Here is a 10,877-nt window from a genome sequence, read left to right on the forward strand (position 1 = left end):
GCAGATTCAGTAAACAAGCGTAGGATTAGTCAATGTTCTTTATGTCTGGACCAAAGAGTAAAGAATAAGTATGCTCCTATTTGGCACAATATAATTTGAACTAATTCACTTTATCTATTCACTATAATTTCTTGGCAATGAGAAAGATGTTTTCTTATATTGAATATCACATTTAAACCTTCATTAGTATATTTAGTTATTTAATAGTTATTAAAATTATATATTTATTTCAATTGTCTATTAGTGACAGATAAGCAATTTGAACTTCGTTGTTGCAATTAAAGTATTACTTTTCTAAAATCTTAGTTCGTAGTTCTAATATTACTCCTTATGGGATCAATATCTAGGACTCAATTAGAGTCATATATTACTTGAGCGATACGTATACTTGCGTTGATAAGTGTGACTTTACAATTATTGAATATTTATTATGTTCATATTTATCGAATTTACAACTGTTATTAAGTTTTGGTACAGTTGTTGAGAGATTAAATCTTTTAGCAGCAGTATTAAATACTTATATTTTTAAGCATATATAAAGTCGCGATCAGTACACATAAAACTTATGTATGTTGGTTAGATTTTTTTTGAAGGGAGCGATGTGGGCCCTTATCAGACCCATGGTGTTTATGATTCTTTTGCTTCACCGGCTCATCCATCGATTAGTGGAGTTCTTGCAATGACTTCTGGTGGGGACCTCATTTGTGGGTTTTTAAGAGCGGGCCAAGGCAAGTCTCACCTCCCATCTTGTTTCGATCAGGACTGAATCCGAGGTAGAAACATGTGCAGTCACGAGAATAGAGAGAGAGACCTCCCAAAGGGAAGGAAAGCTCTGACTCTAGCTATAAATTTTGCCCCCTCCTCCAAAAAGGGGATGTTTTGTCTGAGTGGTCTTTTACACATGATCGGAGGCCGGAGTATGGACGGGTGTCCATTATGCAATCCTTGATTGGGAGACGAAGTGGTTTCCTAGTACTTCGTTGAATGAGGTTTACCCATCGACCTGGTTGGAGATGTTCTGGTCCCCAGCTTTTGAGAAGATGTTGAGGTTGATGGATAGGAGAGACATGCTTCAAGCAACTGACCGGTGTCGTACCCTTATCTGGGAAGCCCTGGATTTCCATGCTCTTCTCCTAGATAGAGCTGAGGAGCAAGTTGAGAGATCTTCCCTGCGGGTTCAGAAGCTAAAATGAAGGGCTTTTGTGGCTGAGGAGAGATTAAAGTTGTCTGTGGAGGAGCAAAAATTGGAGGCCTTGGAGCACAGAGCGCAAGTGGAAACTCTTATGAAGGAGAACAATGATATGAAAGATAGAATATCCTCGATGATTATTCAGGAGGAGCACGTCGAGGGTCTTTTCCGCTAGGTTGAGGTTGACAGTTCACTTGCTATTGAAAGGTTTATGAAGCATAAATTGGTCAACCCTAAATGGCAGTAGATGGAAGAAGTTGGCAGATTCCTGTTGGATTCTGAGGATGAGGAAAAAGCTCGAATGACCAGCTAACCACACAACACGAATCTTAAGAAAAACAATCGACTTGTATAACGATCATCGATCGGTTGACCAGGAACCGAACCATCCAATCGGTCAGCGATCTAGAAGGTATAAGGATCATCCAAAGAGAGCCCAGATGGTTGGCATGACTCGAGACGACCGATCATGCATCAACGATCAAGTACCAACACGCGACAGATGCAATCGATCGGCCGAATTAAACCGTCGCCAAACTAAAATTTGTCGGGTGGCTCTTGTAATTATATTTTATCGTACTTTCCTCCTAATTTACCAAAGTGACCATCACAGAAGCTAATGATTAGGGGCAAAACTGTAACTGTAATATATTTACCCCCATGCCTATAAACAGGGATCATTCCATAATAAAAGATTACACACTATTATATTTCTCTACATTTTCTCCTTCCTCCCGGTACGCTCTATTTCTTAAGTGTGTTTCTGGACACTTTCGGATTTAACACCACAATTTAGTTACATGACACAAAATTTTTATGATTTACATATATTTCTAACATTGAAATTTTGATATTTACATTTATAACATCTTCGCATCATATATAATAATATAATATAATATATATATATAATTTACTATTTTTTAAAAAAGAAAATCGATATTTGGCAGAAGCCCAAATACTTATTTCTCATGCACTAAACCTCATGATGGGAGCTCGCTCCATGTGCCTAAATATTAGAAAACTCAACGCCACTAAGGATTGAACCCGTGACCTGAAGGGACTTACAGTGAACCCCGCCAACCAACAGGCCACGACTTGCGGCGCACACACACACACAAAGATAAATAGATAGACAGACGGACATAGATATTTAGATATATATATATGCTTGAAAATTGAGTGATGTGCATATAAATATAAAAGTTTAAGTTTTAGACATGTATATACATTCGAATTGTTCGGAATGTATGCAAATGCCTCTTTTATATAAATATCATAAGAAATAGTCTCCCACTATAAATATTTCTAGAAAATAAGAAAAGAAAAACTATCAGCCACACATAATTTTGATGAAGTTCTTAACAAAATAAAATAGTGAAAAATATCATATTCAACACCTATTGTTTTTAATAAGTTGTATTATGTGGCCTCCCATTATAGAAATTTCAAGAAAATAACAAAAAAATATCAGCTACATATAATTATTATAAATATCTAGAAAATCAAAATAGTGAAAAAGATCCCAAGCAAAATCATATTCAAGACCTATTGTTTTTAATAAGTTGTATAATGTTAAATAGGCTCCCTCTATAGATCTTTCTAGGGATTGATAACAAAGTATTAGCAACTCAGGATTATGATAAAAATATAAAATGTAAAATAATGAAAAATATCCCAAGTAGGATCATATCCATGACCTATTATTTTTAATAAGCTATAATATGCTGCGATTATAACAAGAATTGTCAAAAATTAAAATAGGCTATAATGGCGGTGTGAAAGAGTCGAGCCAGGCTTCCTACCAATAAGGTTGAGCTCGAGCTAAAGCAAGCAATCATAGCCCTAGTGTTAAATAGGCTCCAATTTAAATTTGACTAGGCTTGGCAAAGTGTAATAATAATAATAATAATAATAATAATAATAATAATAATAATAATAATAATAATAATAATAATAATAATAATAATAATAATAATAATAATAATAATAATAATAATAATAATAATAATAATAAATTGGCTTGCAAGTTCGCTCGTATGTGTCTATATATACATATCTTAAATTAGTCGTGTACCATAGCCAAGCCGAGTTGAGAGCCAGCTCAAACTCATAAAAGTTCTCAAAACTAAGCTGGCTGGGCTAATAATTTAAGCTGAAGCCGTTACGACCTGACTAGTTAGATCCCTGGCCATCTCATTTAAAAGATATATATTAACAAAAAATATACTCAAAGTATATTAAAATTTAAAACTTTATTTAAAATCATTTAAAATGCTTAAAAAAGATACAAATAATTTTTATTATTTATTTCCTAATAGATCATTTATATTTTATTATATTAACAAAAAAGTATTTCCCTCTTTCATAAGCGCTGGAAATGGTAGAATTAAGTTTGAGCTATAACTCAAATAATTAATTAAGCTTAAACTCAAGCTTAAGGAGGAGCATAAGGTTGACTCGACTGAGCATTTTCACCCCTATCCTAAACAATATTTTTTTCTACAAATTAATAATGAATAGTAGAATACAAAACATGTGAGAAAAAGTATTCTCCCACATTTTTTTTCCTGTGCTTGGGGAGAGAATTTATTACAGGATAAAGAGATTCATCATCCCCAACCAACCAGTGTCAATAGCTAGGCTTTATCAGTGATCCCTACACCTCTGACCTCTCAGAGAAATTGACCACAAATTCATGGCATGCTACTAATAGAATTAACAAAGATGCTCTCCCTCCTAACTGAATAGAATTTTTATATAATATAGTAGATATGACTGTTGAAGATAGCTTCTATGATCAAAATAAAAATTGAGATATTGGAGTTATCGTTAAAATATCATTGATTGTATATGCAATCAAGATAGCTCATCATTGGTCGACAAGGTGGGCATTGAAATTGGTGTCACGATCACCTTATTACTTGTTTAGTTGATGTTGATGTCCAGGGCTTCAATATGTCATGTTGACAAAAAATGGGCATGATGTTGTCAATAGTTGTGTGCCTTGACCTTGATTACGATCTGGGGCGGAGCCAGAAATTTTTCTTAGTGGATGCATAAATTACAAAATTTTGAAAGTACCCTCAATCTTTTCCTTTGGGGCTCAGGACCGATATTAGCAATTATTATTAAACAGTTATTGAAAAAGCTTTTTCAATTATTGTTTTTATACTAATATATTCTAATACAAAATAAATTTAAAAATGGCAATATCGGCAAACATGATACTTTCCAAGCTTTTATCAAAGCTAAATGAGAGGATAAAATTGCATTAGAATTTATCATAATAGCTCAACTGCTTTTGAAATTTCTTTTTCACCCTTTTTCTTCTTTAAGATTAGTGCTTCATAAAAGTTATTCATGTTATGCAAACTAAAAGAAAAACCAAAAACTTTTCATGGCAAGAGGGTAACTAGAAAAGACAGACGGTGCTTTATAAGATTTCAAAATACAAGCAAAATGAAGATACGAATTTTTTTTTAAAAAAAAATTATGTAATTAACATCATTTTTCTGGAATGATTCTTGAAACGTAAACAAGCAGCAGATGCATCAATACATCTCATTAGGAATTAGATTGTTTCAAACTCGATTCAAGTTGAATTATTCAGTTCAAAAGTTCAGGGGCAAAGCTTTATTCTCAATTTTGTAAATCTAAATGATGATGGAGAGTATACTTAGCTTATTAGTTCGACGTGCCGAACAGAGATCCTTCGGTGAATGGTAGTCCTACAGGAAGGGCAATCCTTCATGCCTTGCTTTTCATGAAGCTCGTTGCATGTTGTACAAACAACTTGATGAGCACAGGGAAGGAAAACTACAGACTTCTCCTCACTCAAGCACATTACACATTCTCTATCGCGCTGTAGATCATCATCTCCCTGCTCCTGGAGATGAAACTGTTCACTGATTGAATGGTCGAATTTACTTTTTCCTCCATCTGAAAGTCTTGAAGCATAGCTGTCATTAGAACCCCAACCAAAGGCTGTCATTTTTGAAGAGTCTGTTGTTAATCTCAGCTGAGTTATCTGACGTTCCAGCCGCCTTATATCATCTTTGTATTTCTGAAGTTCATTTTCTGCTTTGATTGCAATCTCGTTCTCCCTTGATTTTCCGGAGGCCTCAATCTGTTCTCGTTCCTTTCGTTCTGACTTGAGTTGGGACAGCACTTCTCCCTTGGCTTTACGTTCTTGCTTCCACCTAGTCTGCCATAGTTTGGTCCTTTTTTTTTTCCATTAAAATGATTTGTGAAAGCGTCAACCAAGATTAAGAATGGCATGCCACAAAGAAATAGAGGGAGAAAAAGAAAACACAACCAGAAAGACATCATGATTCATGTGATTCAGTTTCAATCAAGCTAACATTCATACTAATAATAAAAGCCACGATCGTAGTCTACCAGAAGCCATGAAGGGGCTTAAGCATCTCACAGCTTAAAACCTACGAGACCAACATAACCACATATGTTGCACACAAAGATGGATCCATTCATATAAAAGTGCACTTGCCATAAAACTTTCATACCTCAAAAATGGTTCTCCTTGCCTGAATGTTACAATGAAATCATCTAGTACCGACGCATACTATGCAATAAAAACATAATCCTAAACCTTACAATAACCTCCTGATGTCTTCTCATCATCTCGCAATTGATTTTGTTTCAGAGCTTTTCAGCACTTTTGAGACAATCAGATTGTCTCAAAAATCATGATTATACATAGCCTAAGACCATTATTCATTGGACGCCTCAATCTCAAACTTAATGACCAGTCAACTCCAAACATTTGCTTAATCACAGTTTGTTAAAACAAATTGTCAAATAACTTAAAAGTTGAAGCAAAAAATCCAAATAGAAAACAATGCACCACAAAGTAGAGCAAAGAGAGAAAATGTAACTGGATCTCGAGGTCCATAGGGAAAACTTTTTGCATGTCAAACCCGCCAGTGCAATATGAACATATATACTTCATAAAAATGGGATTTTTTACTTTTTCCTCAAATTTCGCATGATAATCGAAAAATAAATAATTCAAACCAAAAATGATAGAACAGATGGCTAAAACATACCAGAAAATTTACAAGAAAATGAATCTCACATGTGAGCCAAAACTTTGAATGCTAACTACAAGCTTCCTTTGAAACAATCTAGGATGGTATAGGGAAACTGGTTACGAGATCAAGGGCATTAATGGAAAAATGAACCTGTATGCCTCAAGAGACGAACCTGCCGAAAATAATGCCAATAAGGCAGGTTTGACAAATCAAGCAGTCAAATTTCAGGAGAATCCACCCAACAAAGTTCAAGAAATTAGGCTACTAATGCAAATGGTGAGGCGAGTTCACAGAATCACAGGCCCACCAAAGGCAACCTCATCTCCACTTAAACAAACTCGATGGATCAATCAGACCAAAGATGCTGCCTACATGCTGCCTATGACCACAGAGGCCACTCTGTGCACACAATTAGGAGATCTTTAGACTCGTAAAAGCCAATTGATAGTACAATTTCAAGTCTATATTAAGGCTACAAGCCCTTTTTTTACCTTTTTATATCTATTGCTTATCATGTAATCTTGCTCGGTGCGCTCAAGGTTCAAGATTTCTACCTATAAATAAAGGATTCCGATGAGAGGTCAAGATTTAACTTTCTTGGCCCCCACTCTCATTGTAGCTTCTTGAGCCTTTGAAGACGAATCTGCATTCTCTGCTTGAATCTCCTTTTCCTTCTTGCACTTCATTTTTTTCTTTCGAGTTGGTAAAGATTCAAGTAATCCATAAAACTTAGGCCCAGGGAAAAAACGAGATTTAACACTCTGAAATGTGCAATGAGCATGGACTCATTCTTAGAACCAAAAGAGACATTCAAAAACCTGCAAAAAGGCCTAACAGTGATCCAACCGAAGGAACTCATACTAGAGAGATGACTGAAACTTTATGAAGGTTAAGATGGAAGAAATACTAGAGGAAAGATTGAGAAGAGATTAGGCAGTCTGATCCAAGGCGTCCGTGATCAAATCCTGAGAATTGCAACAAGGACATAGCTCATAGAGGAGTAGATAGACTCCGTAAGAGTCCTAAGAAGAAGAATCAATTCCTTAACCCAAGCAAACTGAAGGTAAAGTTGAGAGAAGACCCCAGTTGGTGAACGCCTTCTACCAAGAAATCACCAAAATCAAACCTTCTCCTAGACTCAAAATTTTACACCTTTACTCGTATCACGAAAATCGAACCTCCTCCCATATTCAAATTCTTACACCTTGACTCATGTCAAGATCAGACTAATCCAATTGGCCATGCTGCATATTTTGAGTCACTTATCTCTCTTTTAGACATTAAAAATGCACTGATGCGTAGGGTTTTCTTCATGACTTTTAAGGACTCAAATTCGAATGATTTTCTCGTATTGCTCGAGACAATCACATCCTTTGACAAAGTTCAGGTACTCACCAACATCAATATGAATGCAAAAGAGTACAATGATAAAGCGAGTGTGTTTGCAAAATAGTCCAAAAAATAGGGACCAAGTAAAGAAGAAAACGCCATCACCCAAAGAGCATACACGTTTTAAGTTTTCAAGACCGAAAACTACTCGCCAGCCCACCAACCTATTCACCAACCATTTCAATCCCTATGAACTTATTGTCCGCTGAAGCAAGTACCATTTGAAAGAAAAGGTGAGTGCGAGCAATGGATGAGTCACCACCACCACCTGTTTATTTTTTAAGTCATCCTTCTATGCATAATGATACTCAAGTTAGTCAAAGCCATCCAGACTAAAGGGTACTTCCAACAAACAAAGCAAATACAGATCAGCCATCATCCGAGGGGAATGAATAAGTGGTGTGTCTTTCATAGAAATCATGGTCATAACATAGAGAACTATCGTCTCCTCAGGAGTTAATTGAAGAGTTTATTTAGGCAGAAAATTTTTAGTTTAATTGGTTGACCACGATCAGAGCTCAAACAAAGTGCCAGTTGTAGATGAAAGAAACAAACCTATCCCAACTTGCACAGTCCACGTTGCAGGAGTTGGCCAACCATTTTAGGTGGATCTGAAGAAGCAAATAGCAAGCTAACCTCAAGCAACTAAGATTGAAAGATGTGAAATTGACAACTATGGCATGATCACCTGCAGTGAAATCTGTACAAATGACATTCTGGGTCTATTTGACACAGCTGCAGATTCTCAGTTTTTCAGCTGCAGCTGCGCTGACCCAGGAAGCAGCTGTGGGGAAACAACTGCGGGGAAGTTGACTGTCTGTTTGGTGCAGCTGCGTGAAAAATGCTGTGGGTCAGCTGTTTCATGTAAAAATGACCAAACTGCCCCTGTTTGTTAAAATTGTTTTTAATTTTTGATTTATTTGTAAAAATATGAGTGTAATATACATAAAATTTATAAAAATATTACTTCTTAATTAATTAAATGAAATATATTGTTTTTAATATTAGTTTTTATAGAAAATTTAAAAAAAATATTTGTAATTTTGAAAACATATAGGTTTAAAATTTATTTTTATCTATATATCAATGTATACAAATATTAATTCATCTATAGATATAAAAATTTAGAAACATATATTTTAGAAGCATAAAATTAATTCTCCATTTTGAATTCTTCAAAAGTTGATATAACTTAGGGCATTTACATAAATACCACATAATTCTTGTCTCAACATATTAGACACATAAACTTACATATTTTCTTGGATAACACTTAATTTTTTAACATCATATAGGCCATTGGAATCTAAACAGCTTCCAGCTAAATGGTGCTTGCATTAACAGGTCCTTCCAAATGTATAGCAAACCAAATATCGTGAAGCTACATATCCACCACAGTAAAGATGAAAAAAAATAAAAATGGCAGAAACAAAAAAGAGATGAGGAGAAAACATCATGAGCCGCAAAAACCACAATATTTCATTAACAGGTGCTTGCAAATCTTTAACCATAGAACAATGTCATGAAACGCTGCATACATGCATATATGGGTGCAATAACTGCACATTTGAAGGACAATGCCAATTTGATTCCAAATGTAAGGGCTAATTTCATGAGAGAAAAAAATGAAGAATTTTTTCTTCTTCCAAAATTTCAAGCCAAAGCAAACTTCGTGAAGCTACAGATCCACCATAGGATAGTAGGAAAAAATAAAAATGGCATGAACAGGAAAAAGTTAAGAGAAGAAAACATCAGGAGCCGCAAAAACGACAATCTTCCATTAACAAGTGCTTGCAAATCTCCAACCACAAAACAATCTAATGAAACACGGCAAACATGCATATATGGGTGCAAGATCTGCAACTTCGATGGACAATGCCAATTTGATCCCAAATTTCTAACTTCCTCCAAATCTAAGAGCTCAATTCGAGCAAGAGTTAAAAAGAACCAATTTTTCGTGTGCCAAAATGCCTAGCTAAAACCATTACTTGCTCGTTAAGCTACAGAGCCACCACAAGAAAGGAGGAACAAAGAAAAATGACAGAAACAGGAAAGAGACAAGGAGGAGAAAACATCAGGAGCCGCAAAAACGAACATCCTTCCTCTCAGATCCGAAAATACATGAAGAATATATGACTTGGCTTTACCTGAGTTCTGTTGATCAAGGGACAACGAAAGAAGAAGGAGAAAGGGACGCGAGGGAAGCAGCAGGGAAGAACCTAGGGCAGAGGCGAGAAAAGGGTAAAGGGTAAAAATCTCGGTCGAAAGCGGGGCTGCAGGGTTAATGCCGCGACCCACTTTCCTTCCGCTTCCGCGAATTTAATTCCCGAAGTCGCGAACCAAACGAGAAACTTTCGCCAATAATTGCGGCAGACGACCGCGCAGCTCTTAAAAAGCCCTCCCAAACGGAGCCAGAACAAAGCAAACATGCCACTAAGGAGTAATAACTTTGTCAACCATATGGGGAGAAGGCGACCACCAATTTACAACAATGATCAACTTCATTATAGTCAATGCCACAACTTTAAAATGCAATCTTTGGTCGGTCATTTGATATAATTCAAGCAGAGGTTTCCACATATTAATTAGTAGTTAAACTATCCGTCGAAGGGCAAGCGGTCCCTGTGAGAGATGAATTGCATCAATCAAGAAAATGTTGCCTCAAAACTAAAATCAACACCCAAGAAGAAATGGTGAATGTAAAAGTATAAGATGTAATGAGCTTGGAGACACAGAAATTCATCAAAGTTCCAACTCCATGCCAAAATCATACTTCTTGTATCATCTCATCAATTGAAGCCGAGTTCAAGGGCAAGCTAGTGGCGACTCAGAAGGAGCATAAAGATCTATCTGCATGGTTATCCACCAAAATGCAAGAGGGAATTCAATATCAACCAAAAGTTAAGGCAAATTAAGCAAAAAATCATATTGATTGCAGCTACCTTAGTCAGCCCAATCCGTGAAGAAGTGCAAAGAATACTTTATGTTAGATTTATAATCATGAATGGATTTCAAATCTACTCATTGTGCCTAAATCCAATGAAAAGAGGTACATCAACTTCATCGAACTAAAATTGGAGTATCCTAAAAATAGCTATCCAATGCCCAGCATTGATGTTCTACTCGGCTCTATGATTAGCTATGTTTCACGAATGGGGACACGACACAATATGAACACCAGATACTTCTATTATTAAAATTTAGAACACGAACGTGTGTTAGACGCATCATTATATATATATATA

General features: G+C 35.8%; 1 protein-coding gene across 3 annotated transcripts in view; it reads right to left on the reverse strand.

Annotated features, from left to right (window-relative positions):
* Positions 1-4,693: 4,693 nt before the first annotated feature.
* LOC110031957 (putative E3 ubiquitin-protein ligase RF298) overlaps positions 4,694-10,877 on the reverse strand; it is a 20,611-nt gene continuing 14,427 nt past the window's right edge. For 2 of the 3 annotated variants that reach the window (XM_020735413.1, XM_020735414.1), the window contains one exon: positions 4,694-5,396. In XM_020735413.1, coding sequence (XP_020591072.1) covers positions 4,869-5,396 — 528 coding nt within the window. In that variant the 3' untranslated portion in view covers positions 4,694-4,868. Of the gene's footprint in view, positions 5,413-10,877 lie in introns of all 3 variants that reach the window. The other variant, XM_020735415.1, reaches the window with a different exon arrangement.

This window comes from Phalaenopsis equestris, unplaced genomic scaffold (assembly GCF_001263595.1).
Source record: "Phalaenopsis equestris unplaced genomic scaffold, ASM126359v1 Scaffold000873, whole genome shotgun sequence".
NCBI classification, from domain to species: Eukaryota; Viridiplantae; Streptophyta; class Magnoliopsida; order Asparagales; family Orchidaceae; genus Phalaenopsis; species Phalaenopsis equestris.